The following is a 23,960-nucleotide window of genomic DNA, read 5'->3' on the forward strand; positions in this document are numbered from 1 at the left end:
ATTAAGGTAAGATCAACCTATTGATTTTTATTTGGGGATAATGAGTGCAAAGTAAAATCTTATTAAGTATTTTAAGACGAAAATTCAGTTTGCCTTAATATGATCTCAGAGAATTTATGTGTTAGTGCTTACACAACAATTTTAAGATTAATTCTTAGAAATCAGTTTTGAGTGCTCGGTGTCGAGATATGGTTTCTATTAGATGGGTTTTCAATCAAACTCTTAAAATTATAGCAACGTTGGATTCAAGAAAATTTAACTTCATTAACTATCCTTAAAACATAGTTTCATTTTGCACAGGCAAAGATTTTTGGCATTTGCTTTGTTTCAGGCTTATATTTAGTCTTCTACATTCAGATTTGAACTGAAAAAAATAAGGAATCATATAAGCTGGTTCCTTATTTTAGAAATTTATGAAGTTTAGAAGAACAAAGGTTAAATGGTTTAATTAAATATACATAATATATTAACAATGAACAAAATACCAGATATATTTAAGAGATTGGGGATCACATGTTCATTCAACGATGTGCCATTGTCCTGAAAGTTCCTACCTCCTGAAGGTTTAGTGTAACAGAGACTGTGATTATAGATTGCTCCATAAAATGTTTATACTTTTAATAAAAATATATACTACAGATTTTTATCGTAGGCGATCGTTTAAAAAAAGGTTTTTAAAAAAAATTCTGGAGATTATTGAAGATTAATAAACCATGAGATCATTAGTTCTATACTGGCATCTTGACAGCAAACCATGGTACTTTGGAACAGATGATGTAATGGAAGTGACAGGAACTTCTATTAAAATTCTTTCAAACTTCTTTTCCCAGAAAAGATTTGAGCTGGATAAAATATAACCTCAGGTACTTTTCACTAATCCCAGACCAGAAAGAAAATATCACAGAACAAATAAACTCAGAACCAAAAGGCTCAATTTTAAGTTGCCAGGTGGAAATGAAAATAAAAAGTGCTCTTGGTAATCCGCATTCCTAATCACCCCATTATATTAAAATAAATGTATTTTGGATCATATGTGGAGGGGCTCGTGAATACTGGAATGTTAGATGCTGATGAAATCGTCCAGTGTGACATAACTTTTTTGAAAATAAATGAATTGTGAACTGTGCCGAAATTGTCAGTAAAAGCTCTATAGGTAAATTTGGTATTCTTCAACCCTAGACTCCCCAGCTCTCTCCTCTAATCGTAGTCCTCCAGAATTCACCCATCTCCACTTGCATGATTTACCTTGCCAGGGACCATTTTCCATTGGTGCATGGCCGTGGTTTGCAATATGCATGTTCTTTTCGCTGTCTTTCTTTCCGCCCAAATCAAGGCAAGTGTCGGCAAGAAATTTTTTAATGAAGTCCAGGAGTTAAAAGATCTAGAAATTGCACTGTCCAAAAAATCTTTACTTAAATAGGGCTGGGTTGTGGCACACACCAGTTTTATTGGGGACAACAGGGGGGTGTATTAAACATGTTTGTGACATTCAATGTGTTGTGCAAGAAAGCATTGGAATTCTGGACTCTTCAACAAGATTAAGCAATTAACAGTGCATAAATGACCCTGTTAGGCTGAAGCGCTTTTAATCAACTGCTCTTAAGATGAAATGCCAGTAGAGGTAATGGTGGTAGTTTATGTTAAGATGGGTAGCACAGCAAAAAAAAGCAGTCATTTCATTTCTCAAATGGATTTGGGGGTGGTGCACAAACATGGATTCTTGCATAATTTCTTGGATGATATTATGCCTTGAAATGTGGTTAAAATCTTAATTAAACCATTCCCTATGGCTAAATATTTTTTGTGATTTTTTAATTGGTAGATTAGTGCATAAAAAGTTGATGGCAGTCCCACCCTCCTTGGAACCAGTATAATGAATCTGCACTGCACTCCTCATGGTGAATAAATCCTTTCTTAGCTCAGGAGACGAAAAGTGTATCCAATATTCTAGGTGCAATTTCATTGAGGCTCTTTACATCTGAATTAGGACTTCCTTATCCCTGTCTTCAAATCCTCTTGGAATAAGGGCATACTTACAATTTGCCCCCTTAATCACTTGCTGCCGCTGAATGTTGGCCTTATGTTTTAATGACAGCTTATAGCAAAACTAATTTTAAAAGGCTGCAATTCATTAGTTCAATCTTACCATCAAAAAAACAATGCTTATTTGATGGCAATAATTTTCAGCTCCTAAAATGTAAAGGTCCTCTGATGGGTGAAAGCTAATTAAAGAGGCTGATGCAATGGTTCACAAAATGATTTTTTTTTTAAAAAGGTCACATTTAAGAAATAATTGTAACGTGTTGAAACCAATGCCCTGGATATTATGGAGGGATGCGCAGTGGATAGGAAAGATATAGGGAACCTAGTCACACTTTTTTCCAGAAATGCTGCCTGGCCCGCTGAGTATCTCCAACACTTAGTGTCTATCTCCAGTATAAACCAGCATCTGCAGTTCCATTCTACACACTTCATGAGAGCAGATATTGCTGGGCTGAAGCTCTCAAGAGTGTGAAGTAATTCATTCTTCTGCTCCTGTTATCATGAGCTACGAATTCTACATATACCATGGAAAAAGCAAATATTGGAAACAAAAAGCATTTCTCTGATACATTTCTAGTAACTCCCAATGTGCTAGAGGTCAGTAATTTGGCAGAGTTCTTCACTGAACAGTTGTGATAGACGAGACGACATTCTGTGGGTACCCAAAGTATTTTTAAAACCCTTCCCAAAATAGAGAAAGAGTTTCTGTGAGGATGAGGTGGGTTAAACATAAATATCAGGCAAATCATAATACTAAGTGGGAGCGAACATCCCAAAAATTGTGGAACATCAAAATAAATTGTAGGTTTACAATAACAATAAACAATAAGATCTGAATAATAGTTAATAGGTCAGTCGGCATCCATTGAGAAGGAAAGAGCGTTAACATTTCAAATTAATGAAATTTTAATGGAATCTTAAGAATAATTAATTTTGAACATTATCTCAGTTCTTCGCCACAGAACATTGCCTAACCTGCTGAGTATTTCTAAAAACCATGAAATTCTGAGCAGAAGTTCTGTATGTTTTGGAGGCAAACAATTACAAACCACAAGAGTCAGCCAAACATAAAGTTCACTTAAACGCCTTGAAGCTCATCTAGAAGATTGATCACTTTACCACAGACATTCAACGTGCAACTTTCAGAAGAATGAACCTCTTCTCAAAAGATAAATCAGTCCCTGTCAAAACAAACTTGCTCTTCACTTCTAAGCCTTTCTGGGGATTGTTGAACTGATTTAATAAAGGAAGCTTTCTCCCAGAAGTGACAGTGTAGTGCAACTGTAGGCATTTGAGTCCCTTTCCACTGTGTTCACAACCGGAAGTGCCAATTATTCTGGACATCAACTATTATATTTTAAAGGGTAGATCCTGGAAAAGTTAGATGGTTCTCTCCATTTTGAAAGCATGGATCATTCCCTTGCAGCTTCTTTGGAATGGCAGAAGTGGAATTCTCAGGTTGGCTGTGCTACAAATATGAAAATTAGCACACTTATTGAGAACCTAACCATGCATAATATTTATTGAAAACTAGTCCTGTATCTACATTAGTATCATAATTTTATAAAGTTTCAAAATTATTTTCCTTCTTCTGCCTAGTCAGCTATTACAGCAGAATATCAAGCATCATTCTCCATCCAATTTGCAAGACTTTCATCCTCAACAGTCCATCAAACAGTTCCTGATCCAACACTCAGCCTAAGCTGAAGTCACGCCAACAAGTAACTGCTATGAGCGTGGCCAAGCTTCCATCAGAACTAGTTCATCGATCAAGTTTCAACTATGAGCGGCCAAGTGATTTCATTCAATCACAGACTAAATGCCAAACAAAGTACCTACCTCTGATGTCTGAGGTTACTGGGAGTCCATTATCTCAGTATCCTCCTGCAATGCAAACAGAAGCTCACAGTGTTCATCAGGTTTCCAACTCCTTCCAAAATAGCCAGCAAATGTCTGCATTATCATCAATAATCTCTCCAGTTTCTGCAGCGTCTTCATCATTTAGCTCTAATAGAGAGACAACTCCAGCATGTCCACCATCAACCCTCCGATCTTCCTTTTGTCCTCAGTCATCTACTTACGCTTTCTCCAAACAGAAATCCTCCCCATCTTTTACTCAGTCCCCTGCTGCCTTTCTCACTTCAGTGCTTCCATCCCAATTTGCTACTGTTGCTAAAACTGAAATACAGCTGCCTACTGAAGATATTAAGTAAGTATGAAATGCTCCAAAGTGATCCGTTTGGTAAGATTTTAATTTATTTTTCAAAGATTTAATTATTGTCTGACGTGTCACAATATCGGTACACCTTGCAGTGTATACTCCTAGGGAAATGTGTGATAATATTTAAATACTCTGTTATTGACCTCAAAAATAAACATCTTCTTAGCCTTAAGTTATTGCTACTGATATTTTCATTAGTTATAGATACCCCAGCTATTCTGAAAAGAAAACCATCAAGTCACCAAGTGCTACCAGTGATGAACAGATACAAGGCTCCAAAAATGCTGTCATTCAAGACTTGGAAAGAAAATTGCGTTGTAAGAATGGACTTCTGCATGATGGACATCAGGTACATGACGGCATTGATAATTGTTTGGGTTGAATGCATTATTTCTAACACTGTTTCTAAGCCACTTTCATGGACTTGCATTGGCTGTACTACAGGTTATTGTTTGACAATGAGTTTTTAAGAGTAACTAGAAAAGGGTGAACCCGTTGGGCCCAAAGCTCTTCTGCATTGGTTATGCACCCTCTCCTCCCCCCCTCCCCCCCTTCCCCTCCCCCCCTACCTCCCTCACCTACTCCATCCCTCCTCAACCCCCTTATCCCCCCCTCCTTCCCATTCCATCCCCTCTCAACACCCCTTATACCCCCCCTCCTCCTCCCCCCACTCACCCACTCCATCCCCCCTCAACCCCCCTTATGCTCCCCTCTTCCCCCCCCCTCCCCCCCCTCCCCCCCCTCCCTCGCTTGCACCATCGCAAAGTCGAAATATCGTAGGTGGAATCATCGTAAGTCGGGGAGCATCTGTAATAGATCACGTGGCCGGAAGCGAGCTGCGGCTCAATATGGGTCGCTGCCGTTTGCACCATCGCAAAGTCGAAATATCGAAAGTCGAAATATCGTAAGTTAAAGCATCATAAGTCGGGGAACATCTGTATTAGATCAACGGGCCCCAAATGAGCATGCACAGACCTTCTCCCATTGTGATGTCGAAAATGCAGCTCGGCGGCGACGACCATCTTGCTTGAACCTCTGCCGCTGCGCTGTACCACGGGAGGAAGGTCAGGCGTGGGGCACACCGGGACGGGCGCCGGTCCCTCCGGCGGGGGTGGGGGGAGCACATTTGCGGGCCCAGCTTCGTCCAAACCTCTCCTGCGGGCCCTGCAAGCCTCCCACAACTGACGACACTCACCCACTCCATCCCCCCCTCACCCCCCCTTAACACTCCCCAGGTGCCGGGGGCGGGCGATGGGGGGGGAAGGAAAGGGGCGGAGGAGCCACTCACCCCGGCCCCCATCGCGTCGGTCAGCAGCAGGAGAGCTCTCCTCCCCCCCCTCCCTCCATTGGCTGCAACTCCCGTCACTCGGGCGGATTCCGTCGCTGGCGGCCATCTTGGGCACCCCCCCTCCTCATTGCTGGGCCATTTAATTTAAATGAGGCTTATTAACATGACCATTTACTTGAAGTACATGTGTAGGAAAGAACTGCAGATGCTGGTTTAAATCGAAGATGGACACAAAATGCTGGAGTAACTCAGCGGGACTGGCAGAATCTCTGGAGAGAAGGAATGGGTGACGTTTCAGGTCATGGGGAGTTGAGCTTAGGAGCAAAGAGGTCCTTCTGCAGTTGTACAGGGCCCTAGTGAGACCTCACCTGGAGTACTGTGTGCAGTTTTGGTCTCCAAATTTGATGAAGGATATTCTTGCTATTGAGGGCATGCAGCGTAGGTTTACTAGGTTAATTCCCGGAATGGCGGGACTATCATACGTTGAAAGACTGGAGCGACTAGGCTTGTATACACTGGAATTTAGAAGGATGAGAGGAGATCTTATCGAAACATATAAGATTATTAAGGGGTTGGACACGTTAGAGGCAGGAAACATGTTCCCAATGTTGGGGGAGTCCAGAACCAGGGGCCACAGTTTAAGAATAAGGGGTAGGCCATTTAGAACGGAAATGAGGAAAACCTTTTTCAGTCAGAGAGTTGTGAATCTGTTGAATTCTCTGCCTCAGAAGGCAGTGGGGGCCAATTCTCTGAGGTCACGCTGGTACAAGAGCCGGTCCTTCCGCTGGTCCTCCCATGGGGGGGGAGCTCATTTATTAAAGTTTATTAGGTAAATTGTTTTAAAAAAGTAACAAAAGTGGGTTTATTCACACCACAGGGGAATGATGAGTATGGTGGGCCTAAAATTGTCGCACTGTCCTGTACCGTTTTGGCTGTGTAGAGGGCATGGTACACACATAAACATATACACGCAAACAAACCGAGAGTTTTAGTAATAGAATAGATAATAGATAGATATATATAGATAGATTAATTCACCTCCCTCACACTAGCTCTGCCAATTGTTCCTCGGAATATATCATTAACTCCTTCCTCATCAAATGAGCTAAAATAATGTGTGCAACTATTGACGTGTAATAACCACTTCAAAACTTAGTAGGAAATATCCATGAAAATCATTGCTTCCAAAGTCTATGAATCACTACAGCTCCGTGCATTTCTTACTTGACAGTCACAGACAATTTAAATAGGACACAATGTTCAAAACCACAAATATTTGAAGTGAGCCAAATATTGGCTCTGAGTTTTCCAGAGCTAGTGAAATGCATGGTGCACATCCACTGTTAGAATAGTTCTACGCATGTGGAAATTTATCTTCTCCAAGCAGGCTCAAAATAATGGTTTAAACGGCATGTTGCACATCTCTGTGAATGTATTACAGCGAGTTTTCCAGGAGTGATAATTGCCCCAACATTTTTGGGAACATAGTTTTAACCTTTATTTTAAATGAGTCAGCAAAAAGGCAATGAAATTGCTGCTAATTCTACATCTTTTCTTACAGTGGTGGATACAATTATAAGCCTACCTCAAAAATATTCCTCTGTGAGCATTTAATAGTCATGGAAGCTTTATTACTGGGACAACAATGAATTTAAAAAAAATTGTTTTATTGGCAAGTCAAAAATATGCTTAGGAAAATATGCATAAGGAATTTGGAAAACCAAGAATAACACTTAAGACTGAAATACTGTGCAAACTTTATTTTAGCGATTGACATACGAGGAAAAGATGGCTCGCAGATTACTAGGACCAGAGAATGCTGCCTCTGTCCTTGACCTTCAAAAGACAGACAATGAACAGATCAGCCAGGTAATGCAATCCTTTCCCTTCCATATGGGGTTAGATTTTGGTGAGTACGTAGAACGATTTCTGCTGATGGGAATGTCAGAGGAATCTCTTACTTTGTTGATCTAAAAAAGTATTTGTAATGTTTTTCTTACAATTTGATTGAAATTTGCATACTTGGCCAATACTTATATTTGCTTTCAATTTTAATTATATTTGAAAATTTATTATAAAGTTAGCATATCTTGGCTAACTTACAAAGAGCTGTAAAATTAAAATTAATTATACAAATCTGATTATAAAATCAGAATCAAAATTTAAAGTATATTTTCTCGGTAGCCATGTGTTAAAGTATGTCAAAAACAGAGCAATAGTGACATTAAAATAAAATGGAAAATCATTTTGCAGTGAAATTGGCTCAGGCAACTTAAGTGGCCAAACATTGTGTAGCTAGTGTTCTCATTCAAAACTCCGGGAAATATGTGAACGTCAGGATCCACGTGAGACAGTTTAAGATTCGGTGCCTAAATTGGGTGCCATCTCCATGACATTGATAAGTATACAGACTATCCACAGTTAGAAGTAGGATACTCAGTAACTTTTAAATACTTTAGACTTTAGAGATACAGCATGGAAACAGGCCCTTCGGCCCACTGAGTCCGTGCCAACTTGCGATCACAATTTACAGTTTTTACAAAAGCCAATTATCCTACCTGTACGTCTTTGGAGTGTGGGTGGAAACCAGAGCACCTGGAGAAAACCCAAGTGGTCACAGGGAGAAGATGCAAACTCTACACAGACAGTACCCATAGTCAGGATCGAATCCGGGTTTCTGGCGCTGTAAGGCAGCAACTCTACCACTGTGCTACTGTGCCTCTAAAGAGATTCTTATTTTCACATTAAACCTGCAGAAAGTTTGTGCAGACTTAACTTGAACAACATTGTGATTTTTTTGGTGGCTGTATTTCCAACAGTGTTATCTGGTTGACAACTAAACAGGGGCATCCTCTTTGGAATCACAGAATGCTGTTGGGATTCATTCTGGCCAGAAAGGCAACAGGATGGGTGCATAACTCTAAGAATGGTATGCTACAGAAACCTTGCCTCTGACTCTTAATAGAGTCATAGAGCACAGAAACAGGTCCGTCAGCCCAATTTAGCAATCTACACTAGTCCAACCTGCCCGCGTTTGGCCCATATCCCTCTAAGTCTTTCCTATCGACGTCCACTCCATATTCAGACCTAGAACATCATGTCTACAGTTAAGAGAAGCCTTGTCCAGAGTAATAGTGAAATAATTGGATCACCTTCTGTAACTATCTTCTGGAACCATTATAAAATTACTTAGATCTAAGTTACTGCTGTTCTGAATTGCTTTTTTTCCCAACTCTTCTTAGATTGTTAACTTTTCTTGGTTGTTACATGTCAGGCGGCAGATTTTGCATGCAATAGGTGAATGATTAATGCATCTTTAGCAAACAAAACATGATTTTCCCCATGAACAACCAGAAATAGTGAAATTGGATTATTTGTTTGTACAAGTTACTTGATTCAGCCACATCCCAGATCACTATTGACTGCACAAGTTTTGTCCTCCAAAACCCTCTAATACATGAATTGAAGGTGCTTTCATTTTTTTGGACTATCCAAATAGTGGAGTTTACCAGGAATGCTTCACTTCCCATTTACAGGCTTTTTAACATGACCCACTGGACAAGCTGCCTTCCTGCCAGTTAATGGTCAAAACAGAACAGCCATGCTGATACTGAGCAAGAGGTTTACCAGTATTACTGATGTTCCATGAGACTGTGATAATGACATGTTTGAGAGAGGTTAACAGGGTTCCAGAGATAATTGATACCTAAGCAGCCTAACAAAATAGCCAACCACTGAGAGTTGACAAGGTCCAGCAAATGGATGACATGTATCTCAAACTGAACTGAGATTCATATTTACCTCAATTCAGCTGGTATTAATTGGAACACAGCACAACAGTAGTGACCAGCTCAATAGATAAACCACTAAAAACCTGGTCATTCAAACAGAAACAGTTGCTTATGACATTGTCAGAGTCACGTGGAAGGAATAACAGGAAACTAACCTGTTCATATATTTTGTAAAATAAAATCTTATATCCATAATAGTTTACTCAGCAAATTGTACTTTTGCTTATCAGTCAACATATAGGTTCACTTATATTTTAATAATTAAAATTACATCCATTTATTTGTGTGAAATTATAATTTGGTGAAGTTGCATCCTAAAAGGTTCTTCAAGGAATATTTGCACCATTTGTGGTGCTGAATATATGGCAGCATAAATCTTGGGTTGATGATAACTTTTGTCAATTGTATTGGCACACTGCCCCCAGCTCTGTCCATCTCAACTTACACAAATTCCACAAAATAAAGACCTCCACTACCCTGTTTTGTACTAGAACATGCTTTCACTCCTCTCCTGTACTCACCCATCTGCTGTCTCCTTGTTTTCCTGCATTCTGATTTTTTTAAAAAATATTTGTTTTTCATCTCAGTTGCTGACACAATTGGAAGGTTCAGCCCAAATTAGATCAGGTTTTAATGATACTTCAATTGGGAGGAATTAATTGGATTCTTATCATTTGTTGGAAAGGAACCCATCAATTTAATAGCCTTTTAATTAGAGCAATTTTGTTTTAAAAATAGGTACAAATTTTCTTCTTGGCCCAAATATTTGGTAAGAATCGAGTCAGGTGCAAATACCCGATTACGGCACTGATGTACAAAGGAATCCTGGGGTCTAAGTCCATAGCTCTCAGAAAGTGGCAACACAAGTAGATAGAGTGGTAAATAAGGCATATGGTACGCATGCCTTCATCGGTTGAGACATTGAGTGTAAGTGTCAGTAAGTCATGTTATAGCTTTATAAAAATTAAGGTTAGGTCGCATTTGGAGTATTGTGTATAGTCCTGGTTGCCCCATTACAGGAAGGATTTATGAGAGGCATAGATAAGATAGACAGTCAGAACATTTTTCAAAGATGGAAATGTCAAAAACTAGAGCACATAGCTTTAAGGTGAGAGGGGGAAGAGTTTAAAGGAGATGTGCAGGGCAAGTTTTGTTTTACACAGAGAGTGGTGGATACTTGGAACAAGCTGCCAGGGGTGGTGGTGGAAGCAGATGCAATTGTGGCGTTTGAGAGGCTTTTAGATAGGCACATGGATATGTATGATATGGAGGGATTTGGATTATATGCATGCAACTTGGCATCATGTTAAGCACAGAAATAGTGGGGCAAAGGGCCTGTTCCTATGTTGTACTATTCTATCTTCTATATTCCATTATATTTACTTAAGCATTTTGAATGAAAAATATGATAGAAATATGATAGAAATATTTAGTGATCAATACCCTGCACTGAGTTTAGATTTAGCTTTTCTGCATAATAATATATTGTGTCTAATTATTGGGAAACAGACCACAGAAATATACTAAAGGTCGTTCTGCTATAACATGTAATTCCAAACCACAAATTGGAGATAATACACTTGATGAATAAGGGAACATTATTTGTATTATGCAGGCCGAACTGTTGAAAATAAGACTCTGGGGACTAGAGAACCACTTAAAAGTTACTTGGAAATTGATAAGCAGAGAAAAAAAGCTTATTTGGATTTAAACAGTGTCGGGGACAAAAGCCTGTTTCTATGTATCCATTCCCTGCAACAATCAGATGCCAAAGTCTCTTAAGAATGTAGCTGCAACTTTAACTGCAGGTGCCCATTTAAATTGACAAACAATCACTTCCACTGACACATGCAATGATATTCTATGAAAGAGCCCTTAGTATTTTTAGTCTGCAGTAACAAAAATAAACTTATGGCTATTGAAAAGACCTTTATTTTTTTTTAATCCCACAGGAAAAATAACTCTGTTATTGCGCATCTGAAATCTTCTAGCTCCTAACTTACAAGTTCACAAATTATTGGAGTAGAATTAGGCCACTCAGCCCATCGAGTCTACTCTGCCATTCAATCTTGGCTGATCTCTGACTCCCAATCCAATTTTCCTGCCTTCTCCCCATAACCCTGTTCTAATAAAAAAATTGTCTATCTCTGCCTTAAAAATATCCACTGACTTGGCTTCCACAGCCCTTTGTGGCAATGAGTTCCACAGATTAACAACCTTCTGACTAAAGAAGTTCCTCCTCACCTCCTTTCTAAAATAGTGTCCTTTATTTCTGAGGCTATGACCTCTGGCCCTAGACTCTCCCACCAGTGTAAACATCCTTTCCACATCCACTCTATCCATGCCTTTCATTATTCTGTAAGTTTCAATGAGGTCCCCCTTCTACCTTCTAAACTCCAATGAGTAGAGGCTAAGTGCAGTCAAGCGCTCATCATGTGCTAACCCACTCATTCCTGGAATCATTCTTGTAACCTCCTCTGGACCCTCTCCAGAGCCAGCACATCCTTCCTCAGATATGGGGCCCAAACTCCTTTCCCCAATGACACAATTATAACTCAATTTTTTATAACACAAAGTTTCATAGGAGTGTACCAATCACATTATGGTAGAATTACCTAGACCTTTTTTTTAAATGAGCGAGCACCTGAGGGAAAGTCATTCGGTCATAGAACATGTGAATTCCAGACAGCACCAAGGATTAGGAATAAATAATACAACATACAACATTTCAGCTTAGGAACAGTCCCTTCAGCCCACTACCTCTGACCAACTATGATGCCAATCTAACAAAACCCATCTGCCCGCACATGGTCCATATCCCCCTATTTTCTGTCTGTTATGCTATTGTTGCAAATAAGAATGTAATTGTTCCATTTCGGGACATATGACAATAAAACACTCTTGGCTCTCAACTGTCCAAATGCCTTTTAAACATGTTCTTGTATCTGCTTCCACCACTTCCACTGGCAGTAAATTCCACCACTCTGTGTGTGGGGGGGGGGGGACTTCTTTGTAAATCTCCTCAATCTTTCCCCCTCTAATCTTATACGCATGTCCTCCAGTATTTGACATTTCCATCCTGGAAAAGACTCTGATACCTACCCAATCTATGTCTCTATAATTTTGTATAGTCCTATCAGGTCGCTCCTCAGACTACCAGAAAACAATCCAAATTTGTCCACCTCTCCCTATAGCTAATACATTCCAATGCAGGCCACATTCTGGTAACTACTTCTGCACCTCCACAACCTTCCTATACTGTCTGCTATTCTGTGAATCTGGGTCATTGGAGCTGTAAGGCAGCAGCTCCATTAGCTGGAAGTAGAAGTAGGGGAAGCCCATAAACCCTTCAAGCCTGTTCTGTGAGGAGACATTGAGTGAGATGGCCACATCTCCTCTGGAATATAGAAGATCGAGAAATGATCTTGAACAGGTAAAATGTGCAAGGAAGGCAGAATCTCATAGGCTTAGTAATAGAGTGTTTCTCTTAGTTGGAGAATTTGAAAGGAGGGAGCATATTTTCAAATAACACATCAATGCAAAGAAATGTATTAATTAGGCTGTGAATTTCTGGAATTTTCTACATCAGAGCATGGTGGATGCTTAGTTATTGAACACATTCCAGGCTGAGACTGTTGAACACTGGAGGAATCAATGAATATGAGGATTGGATGGGGCAATGGACAAGATAAAGCATGATCCTTTATCTTGCCAATCCCTCGCAAATTTTACCTGTTTCAGTGGGATCATTTCTCGACCTATATTCCAGTGGAGTTGCACCCATCTTACTCAGACCAGCACTTCCTCGTGCTATAGGTTAATCGAGTGAATCTGTGCTATACAGGCATATCTACCAATAAGAAAAGGGCCAGCATATAAAGTACTCCATGTGTGGTATTTTCAAAGCCCTATACAGTTGCAGTTTGGGCTTACTTATTTTTATATTCCAAGCCCTCTTGTAGTCTCACCATTTCAATTATTTGCTGTATGTTAAGTATTCTGTATCAGCATTCCCTGGTCCATATGTACACCAATATTTAATAAGTTCACATCATTAAAAGATCTATATTTATATTCTTACTTTGAAGACAAATAACATCATATACCACCATGTTACACTCATGTCCTTTCACCTCATCTAGCCATCACCGTCAACAGATTCTGTAGCCTTTACATTTTACGATCCAACTTTGTACCACGAGCAAACTTGAATATATCACATTCTATCATCTTATTTAGGTTATTGATCTAAATGTAAATTAGATGAGGCTCCACTATCTGTTCTTGTGACACCCAACTAGTAAAAGTTTGCTGATCTGAAAATGAGTTGTTTATTCCCACTGCTTTTGTTCTTTTAACCAAGCCTCTATTCATTACCTCCATGACCCTTAATGTATGTGAGAACATTTTATGTGGAACCCTATCAAATAGTCTTCAAAAATTTGGCCATGTTACACCAACTGATTCCTCCATACCCATCCACCTGACATCTGACGACAAAAATGTATTTTCAAACATCATTCCACTTTCTTAAAAATCCTAGTGACTTTGTCTAATCATATGTTGATTTTCTAAGTGGTTATAACCACATTCTTCATGATGGATTCCAGCATTATTCCCGTAACAGTGATTAGGATGACTGTTTTGTATTCCCTATTTTCTTTTACTCTCCTTTCTCAAAAAACAATGTTTAATCTGCCATCTTTAAAGCCACTAGCATCCACTAGCCACCAGCAGATAATTCTGTTTGGGCAATCACTTGTTCAGCAACTTAGCTATTTTCCATAATCCCTATTACAATTCATCTTTTGGAAGGCAATATCTGCAGTATGAAGAATATTCATTACAATTCCTTCACTTTATTCATTTTCTTTTTGTCATATCTCTACTTGCCTATATCCGCAACACTTTAAACACTCTTGGTCACTTCCATAGTATCCATTTTCCTGGCCCCAATTAGTTCATTTTCACCAATGGATGTCCAATCCCTTGACATCTTCACCTGCACTATTGTAAAAACAGAAAAAACAGGGTTTTTTTTCTTGAACACTGCCAATGGTGCACTAAATGGCAATCAATGATCAGCAAAGGCAAAAACAGAGGATACTGGCTCCACCGTGTGGATAGACTGAACAATTCCATCAATTCATATGCCTCATATGGAATCTATCGTAACATTCCAGTAAAAACATGGACCAGAAAGAGGATGTTAAATACCTCCAATAAGCTGCAATACCTCCAAACTATACTTTATGATACTTAATATAAAAGTTAAACTTAAGGCCTCTGTCTTTTCTTTGTTATAAAGTGCTAAATGGAAATAGACAGTTTTACTGTAAAATTGCTATCACTTGCTGACCAGGATATTGAATTACCTAGTTCACTAAATGCCCAATGTTTAGAGAAGATAGCTGGCAGGCTGTGACTTTAGGGCACTACAGGGATCAGTGCTTGGGTCCCAGTAATTCAAAATCTATATCAACAATTTGGCTGAGGGGACAACATTTTATATTTCTAAGTTTGCTGAATGAGTTTCCTCTGGCTAAGGAATCTAGAACCAGGCATCACAGTTTAAGGGGTAGACTAAATCTTCAGGACTGAGAAGGGGGCAAGTTTTTTCATACAGATTGTACTAAATTTTAGTAATTGAATTTGTTCAATTCAGAGAGCAATAGATAGCTGGATATTTAAGAAATGGAATTAGTGCAGGAACATGGAACGTAAGTTGATCAACCATGATCTTGATGAATAGGCGAACAGGGTGGAAGGGCCAAATGGCTTATTATTGTCATCGTTTGTATGTTCCTATGTTCATAAAAAATCATCTTTAATATATTTTCACAAATGAAAAAGGTTAATATTTTTATTGGTACTAATGTTAGTAGCCATTCAGGCTGATGGACAAAAAATACGATCAGGTTAAACATGAACTTCCCACAGGCAGGGAAAGAGAGCAATCTTAGCTGATCATTCTATCCTAGGGCCACAAATCTGACAAAACCCCTGCACAAAACCAGTGAAGTAATAACATTCTTGCTCCGCTCTGCCAAGGTGATTTTGTGGTGGATCTGCCTGGTTAACAAGGTATCCAATTTTAGATTCTGGCAACAAATATAAAGTTTACCCCAATTTTATTGCTTTACAGAGAATGCTTCCATTAATTTCTTCTCTGCAACCCCTGGTTAATGTGGTACTGGAGAGGAATAGAGTTCCATACTTTCCAGCATTTGTTGCTGAATATATTAGAAATGAATAACCTGGATGACTTTGCCTTACTCAAATCTACAGTTGTGCTGGTAGTTGAAAAATTAGATCAATGTCCTTAGCCTGGCTGCAAAGATTAGGACATTCATGACTCAATATAACATCTAATATTTTGTTTATCCTTGGAGCCATTGGTGAATATGGCAAGACTTATTGATGCAGCTACATTATCATTTGTCCTTAAATTCAGTTTTGGAATATACAAAAGATAAATATCTGCAAAACACAAGTCACCAGTGCAATTAAAGACATTTAGAAAATAAGTAGTGTTCTTTTAATGGGATAGGATTAGAGTTATGCAGGTCATTTCAAGACACTGACTGTTGTAGGAAAGTAACAGCAAGAAGAGGGCATGGCCCAAATGGTGGGGAACCTTGATGATAGATGCCAACGTCTTGAGGCAAGGCTCATGCAGATGTTTATGATGATGGGGAAAGTTGTGCCTGTGATGGACCAGGCTGAGTCCCCCACTCATAGGTTCGTAAGTGATAGGAGCAGAAAAAGACAAGGCTTGTATTCACTGGAGTTTAGATGAGAGGGGATCTTAGGGAAACATATAAAATTATAAAAGGAGTGGACAAGCTAGATGCAGGAAAAATGTTCCCAATGTTGGACGAGTCCAGAACCAGGGGCCACAGTCTTAGAATAAAGGGGAGGCCATTTAAAACTGAGGTGAGAAGGAATTCTCTGCCACAGAGGGCAGTGGAGGCCAAATCACTGGATGGATTTAAGAGAGAGTTAGATAGAGCTCTCGGGGATAGTGGAATCAAGGGATATGAGGAGAAGGCAGGTAAGGGTTATTGATTGTGGACGATCAGCCATGATTACAATGAATGGCGGTGCTGGCACGAAGGGCCGAATGGCCTCCTCCTGCACCTATTTTCTATGTCTCTAATTAGGCCATTCGGCCCATCAAGACTACTCTGCCATTCAATCATGACAGATCTATCTCTCCCTCCTAACTCCATTCTCCTGCCTTCTCCCCATAACCCCTGACACCCGTACTAATTAAGAATCTATCTATCTCTGCCTTAAAAATATCCATTGACGACCTCCACAGCCTTCTGTGGGAATGAATTCCACAGATTCACCCTCTGACTCTGGCTACTCTCTGTAGCCTTATGCATTCCTATGCAGTGGATTGCTGAACCAATCTATGATGCAATCAGCCAGGATGCTTTCTACAATATATCTGTAGAAGTTGGTTTGAATATTCGGTGACATGCTGAATCTCTTTAAACTTACATGTAGAGACATGGCATGCCTTCTTCATGATTACACCAATGTGCTGGGCCCAGGACAGGTCATCTAAGATGTTAACGTCCAGGAATTTGAAATTGCCAACCCTCTCCACCACCAATGAAAAGTGGTAATAGACACAAAATGCTGGAGTAACTCAGCGGGACAGGCAGCATCTCTGGAAAGAAGGAATGGGTGACGTTTCTGGTTGAGACCCTTCTTCAGACTGAAAGTCACGGGAAAGGGGAACGAGAGATATAAACAATGATGTAAAGAGATATAGCACAAATGAAGGAAAGATATGCAAAAAAGTAAGAATGATAAAGGAAACAGGTCATTGTTAGCTGTAGCTAGGTGAGAATGAAAGACGGGTGGGGGAGGGGTGGAGAGAGATGGAATGCAGGGGTTACTTGAAGTTAGAGAAATCAAGAGTCTGGGTTGTAAGCTGCCCAAGCGAAATCTGAGATGCTGTTCCTCCAATTTGCGTTTAGCCTCACTCTGACAATGGAGCCCTAGGATAGAAAGGTCATTGGGAATGGGAAGGGGAATTATAGTGTTTAGCAACTGGGAGACCAGGTAGGTCCAGGCATGGTACATGGTCTCCGGATCTCTTTCTGAAGTCAATGATTGCATCCCTGGTTTTGTTGATGTTGAGCAAGATGTTGTTGTTTCGGCATCACTCAACCAGGTGTTCTATCTCTTTCTGGTTTACTGATTCGTCACCACTCTTCAGCCAATAACAGTGGTGTTATTAGCAAATTTGTAAATGGCATTGGAGCTGTGCACAGCCACACAGTCATTGGTGTGAAGAGCACAGTATATCTTTGAGAGGCTGAATGGCCCATGCTTATTTCAAAGTTCTTAATGAGCTGTCAGAGTACATTGAAATACGTTTTCAGTGATGAGAAAATAATTATAGCCAGTGAATTGTAAATAGGATAGGGCTTTGGGCTATCTTTGGAATAAATCCTTAAAAGCTCCAATTTGTCTTTTTTTTAATACAGCAAGCATTATTTCAACAGGTTTACAATTTATTTCCTCATAACTTGAAAATACACAGATAATTAAAGTTGGCTATAATAGCATGGTGAAAACGTCACTTATACAGGTGTATAAGTCAACACCTTTGCATGGGGCTCCCTGTCCTCCCTCACATCGCCCCTCCCAGCATACACAGAAGGGAGAGGATGTTGAAAGATTGGTGCACCATCGAGGTTAACCCTGACCTTCCCATCCATGCTGACTTGAACAATCATGTGCCTGAAGTCTCGCAAACCCTTCTGGTCTTCAGCCAAATCCATGGAAGACTTTGACCCCAAGACTGAGTGGCGCAGAGCCTGGAAAGATGCCAACACCAACAACGGCAAGGTCATCACAGACCCCACAGTGAAACCACCGGGATTTGACTTCCATCGCAAGCAATGGCTAACCCTGAAGAGGATCTGCACCCTCCATGCAAGAACAGCCCATCACCTGCACAAGTGGGGGATGACAGACAGCCCTGCGTGCGACTGCGGATATCCAGACCAGACCATCCCACACATTGTGAATGACTGCTCCCTGAGGCTTTTCCCTGGTGGCATCAAGCCATCCACCCAGCAACTGATGCTGCCCTGGCCTGGATGTCTGCCCTTGACCTACAACTTTAGGCTGTGCACAACATACGCAAGAAGAAGTCACAGGATGTAATAGCCTCAATTCTAATGAGTAGCAGAATTTTAAGCTACGTTTTAAAGTCAGTACCACGTAAGGAAATCTAACACAGCATTTGTCCATGACTGCTGTTGCTATCGGCTATCTGTTATGGGATGCCAGTTAAAAGCTGATAGTTGCTGTTGTTGTCGAACAGTGAGAACACTATGTACATAACTTATTTCAACAGAAACAGCGTGAATAATAGATATCTGTGGGAGGACTGATAAAGGATTCAGTTCTGTTTATGGTTATCCGAAAAAATCAACTTCCGTGTCAGTATTCTATTATAGCACTCTGCGGAGATGACAAGGTTATTTCTATTTTGCTGTAAAATCTGTTGTTTAATTTTGATGAGCCTGTTCAAAGTAACTTATGTTTCCTTCAATTAATTAAATAATTCCAGTTAATTTGAGTGAGCTAGGATGCAGAAAGTGATGGATGACATCGCATTTTCACTGATACCATGAGAAAAACAAACATCCCTGAATGGAGGCACTGTTTTATTTTTAATTTTCCTCTTAACAATAGTCCAAATACAGAAGTCAACTTAGATGGATCTAGACATTGTGGTAATTTATTAATCAGCAATGTTAATTTAGTTTCAATCAGAGGCTGCGAAATAGGTCAATCAGAGATGGCACCTTTTCCCTGTTTAGAGCCCCACCCCAGTGGTACAGAACAGGGCGATTCCACTGGAACTTACGCCTTTTGTAAAATCAAATTTTATTCGCCAATAAAATAACAGTTAGTGCTAGATTTTAGGAAGAGATTTCTTGGAAACCTGTGCCACTAGAATGCAGTATCGATATTGTTCATTTATTTCTCCAGTTCAAATACTCAAGGAAGTTAAACAAATGATGCTAATAAATGAAGCTACACCACAAACTCTTGGGACCTCCTGTCTTCTGCACCAAAATCTTTGCCAAAATACAAAATTAAGTAATGATAACTTTTGCCCCATTCATCACCATGGCAAGTTCAGGTTTCCTGAATTAATCATAATGATCTTATTCATTCATCTGGCATTTGGACCCATCGTCATGTGATACAATGAAACTTGGGGTTTGTGCATGATTCTTAGCCATGGAGGACCTTTCTGCAGGTGGAGTTTCATCTCTATGGTCTGGAGTTGATCTCAGATATTTACCTTTGCAGATAGAGCCTTTAACTTTGCCTGTTCTACTATCTAAAGTCCTGTTAATGACTGAAAGATTACTTTCAGGAAGTGCATTCAGGAAATTAAAGAATTACAATAGCCTTTCCATTGGGCATAGTGTTATATTGCATTATCATTGGATTGGATTGGAGATGGTAGGGGATTGCATGGACCAGAGGGATAAAGGAGGCAAAAGAGAAATCAAAATGCTGTCAGCGCCCTTTATGTGGCGACTATTGCATACTTTGAGCATGCAAGCAAAGAATTTCACTGTGATTTGTCACATGTGACAATAAAGTATTCAATTCAATTCTGAAGCAGCATATGGCAGCTGAATCTTGGGGGACAAGGCCACATTCCCCGAAGTCTGATGGTCTGCATCCCAGAGTACTTAAGGAGGTGGCTCTAGAAATAGTGGAAGCATTGGAGATCATTTTTCAATGTTCTATAGATTCAGGATCAGTTCCTGTGGATTGGAGGATAGCAAATGTTATCCCACTTTTTAAGAAAGGAGGGAGAGAGAAAACGGGTAATTATAGACCAGTTAGTCTGACATCAGTGGTGGGGAAGATGCTGGAGTCAATTATAAAAGACGAAATTGCTGAGCATTTGGATAGCAGTAACGGGATCATTCCGAGTCAGCATGGATTTACGAAGGGGAAATCATGCTTGACAAATCTACTGGAATTTTTTGAGGATGTAACTAGGAAAATTGATAAGGGAGAGTCAGTGGATGTGGTGTACCTCGACTTTCAGAAAGCCTTCGACAAGGTCCCACATAGGAGATTAGTGGGCAAAATTAGGGCACATGGTATTGGGGGTAGGGTACTGACATGGATAGAAAATTGGTTGACAGACAGAAAGCAAAGAGTGGGGATAAATGGGTCCCTTTCGGAATGGCAGGCAGTGACCAGTGGGGTACCGCAAGGTTCGGTGCTGGGACCCCAGCTATTTACGATATACATTAATGACTTAGACGAAGGGATTAAAAGTACCATTAGCAAATTTGCAGATGATACTAAGTTGGGGGGTAGTGTGAATTGTGAGGAAGATGCAATAAGGCTGCAGGGTGACTTGGACAGGTTGTGTGAGTGGGCGGATACATGGCAGATGCAGTTTAATGTAGGTAAGTGTGAGGTTATTCACTTTGGAAGTAAGAATAGAAAGGCAGATTATTATCTGAATGGTGTCAAGTTAGGAGGAGGGGGAGTTCAACGAGATCTGGGTGTCCTAGTGCATCAGTCAATGAAAGGAAGCGTGCAGGTTCAGCAGGCAGTGAAGAAAGCCAATGGAATGTTGGCCTTCGTAACAAGAGGAGTTGAGTATAGGAGCAAAGAGGTCCTTCTACAGTTGTACCGGGCCCTGGTGAGACCGCACCTGGAGTACTGTGTGCAGTTTTGGTCTCCAAATTTGAGGAAGGATATTCTTGCTATGGAGGGCGTGCAGCGTAGGTTCACTAGGTTAATTCCCGGAATGGCGGGACTGTCGTATGTTGAAAGGCTGGAGCGATTGGGCTTGTATACACTGGAATTTAGAAGGATGAGGGGGGATCTTATTGAAACATATAAGATAATTAGGGGATTGGACACATTAGAGGCAGATAACATGTTCCCAATGTTGGGGGAGTCCAGAACAAGGGGCCACAGTTTGAGAATAAGGGGTAGGCCATTTAGAACGGAGATGAGGAAGAACTTTTTCAGTCAGAGGGTGGTGAAGGTGTGGAATTCTCTGCCTCAGAAGGCAGTGGAGGCCAGTTCGTTGGATGCTTTCAAGAGAGAGCTGGATAGAGCTCTTAAGGATAGCGGAGTGAGGGGGTATGGGGAGAAGGCAGGAACGGGGTACTGATTGAGAGTGATCAGCCATGATCGCATTGAATGGCGGTGCTGGCTCGAAGGGCTGAATGGCCTACTCCTGCACCTATTGTCTATTGTCTATTGTCTATTGTCATGTCTTATAGTTACCATTGCAAATTACTGACAAGGGAGCCAGAGGCAAGCTACAACTAAAGGCACAAAGCAAACCGTCAAGTAATGGAAAGAACCACTGAGGTGGGGTTGCCTTCCAGTATAAAAATCCTGAGATGTTACAACCCAACAAAGTGGCCAGTGGTCACAGTTTCTATTTGTTGCATAATTTACAAATGGCAGACGTGAGGCGATCCTTCAAAAAGGTCAACGACCGCAAAGCTCCAGGGCCGGATGGTATTCCAGGGTGGGCCCTCAGAGCGTGCGCTGATCAACTGGCAGAGGTGTTCACCAACATCTTCAACCTCTCTCTGAGTCAGTCTGTGGTTCCCATCTCCTGTAAGTAATGGCAAGTAATTTGGAAGGCTAATGGAATGAATGTCTACATTACAAGAAGTATGGAATGTAAAATGAGGTTTTGATGTAGCTCTGCAAATTTCTGGCAAGATCACACCTGATTTGTCTCCACATCTAAGTAAAAAAGGTGCATGTATTGGAGACAGTGCAGAGAAGGAACATCAGATGGATTCTCATGAAGTGGATAATTACAAAGAAAGGTTGAGTACTGTTGGGAATTGGCTATTTGGCCCTTCGAACCAGCACCGCCATTCAATATGATCATGGCTGATCATCTAAAATCAGTACCCGTTCGTGCTTTTTCCCCATATCCCTTGATTCCTTGAGCCCTAAGAGCTAAATCTCTCTCTTGAAAACATCCAGTGAATTGGCCTCCACTGCCTTCTGTGGCAGAGAATTCCACAGATTCACAACTCTCTGGGTGAAAAAATATTTCCTCATCTCAGTCCTAAATGGCCTTCCCCTTATTCTTAAACTGTGACCCCAGGTTCTGGAACCCCCCAACATCGGGAACAGTTTTCCTGCGATTAGCTTGTCCAATCCTTTAAGAATTTTATATGTTTCTATTCTATAAGATCCCCTCTCATCCTTCTATATTCCAGTGAATACAAGCCCAATCGACCCATTCTTTCATCATATGTCAGTCCCCCCATCCCGGGAATTAACCTGATGAACCTACGCTGCACTCCCTCAATAGCAATAATGTCCTTCTTCAAATTAGGAGATCAAAATTGCACACAATACACCAGGTGAAGTCTCACCAGGGCCCTGTACAACTGTAGTAGGACCTCCTTGCTCCTAAACTCAAATCCTCTCGCAATGAAGGCCAACATGCCATGAGCTTTCTTCACTGTCTGCTCACTTTCAGTGACTGATGTACATGCACACCCAGGTCTCGTTGCACCTCCCCTTTTCCTAATCTGACACCATTCAGATAATAATCTGCCTTCCTGTTCTTGCCACCAAAGTGGATAACCTCACATTTATCCACATTATACTGCATCTTCCATGCATCTGCCCACTCACCCAACCTGTCCAAGTCACCCTTCAGCCTCATGGCATCCTCATCACAGCTCACACTGCCATCCAGCTTTGTGTCATCCGCAAACTTAGAGATGTCACATTTAATTCCCTCGTCTAAATCATTTATATTGTAATTAACTGGGGTCCCAGCACCGAGCCTTGCGGCACCTCACTAGTCACTGCCTGCCATTCTGAAAAGGACCCGTTAATTCCTACTCTTTGCTTCCCGTCTGCCAACCAGTTCTCTATCCATGTCAATACCCTACCCCCAATACCATGTGCTCTAATTTTGCACACATTATGCTCCTTGGAGAATAGAATTTGAATTGATTGTACTAAAGCAATATTTTGAGGTGGATTGACAGGTTAAATATTGAAAGTATATTGTGGGAGATCTAAAACTGGAGGCAACAGTTTCAGAATAAAGTGTTGCCCATTTCACAAGAGATGAGGAGAAATTTCTTCTCTTTGAGATTTCTGAATATCTGGATCCAGAAACCTATGAAAGTGAAATCATTGAATTTATTCAAGATGGAGATTGACAGCCATTAAATCCTCAAGGATACAAATTAAATTTCCAAAGGATACAAATTAAATCTCAAGGAAACAAATTAAATCTCCAAAATGATTATATTGTCTTTGTTTCAGCAACAAATTTCATCAGATGGCCAAAGATGGCAGGCACACCAATCATCAGCAGAAAGGTAATGGCACAATCTCGAATGATTAAATGCAGACCCACTACACAAATGTCAACATTTTGTCTTCCATAATTTCTGTGGAGTCTGTTTGAAACAGAGCAAAAAGAGGCAAATCCTGCCGTTCAATTATTGTATGATTCATATACAGAATGATCTGAACAGATTTTGATTATGCTTAGTTAATCTACTTTTATACTTTAGAACATAAAAGACACACG

General features: G+C 40.5%; 1 protein-coding gene across 1 annotated transcript in view; it reads left to right on the forward strand.

The window, feature by feature from the left end:
• The first annotated feature begins 3,773 nt into the window (after positions 1–3,773).
• Positions 3,774–23,960, forward strand: part of LOC144599997 (myotilin-like) — a 36,730-nt gene continuing 16,543 nt past the window's right edge. Inside the window, exons 1-4 of the mRNA XM_078411295.1 lie at positions 3,774–4,252; positions 4,463–4,613; positions 7,320–7,421; positions 23,690–23,745. Coding sequence (XP_078267421.1) covers positions 3,774–4,252; positions 4,463–4,613; positions 7,320–7,421; positions 23,690–23,745 — 788 coding nt within the window. The remainder of the gene's footprint in view (positions 4,253–4,462; positions 4,614–7,319; positions 7,422–23,689; positions 23,746–23,960) is intronic.

The sequence above is a fragment of the Rhinoraja longicauda genome, chromosome 14 (assembly GCF_053455715.1).
Source record: "Rhinoraja longicauda isolate Sanriku21f chromosome 14, sRhiLon1.1, whole genome shotgun sequence".
In the NCBI taxonomy this organism is placed as follows: Eukaryota; Metazoa; Chordata; class Chondrichthyes; order Rajiformes; family Arhynchobatidae; genus Rhinoraja; species Rhinoraja longicauda.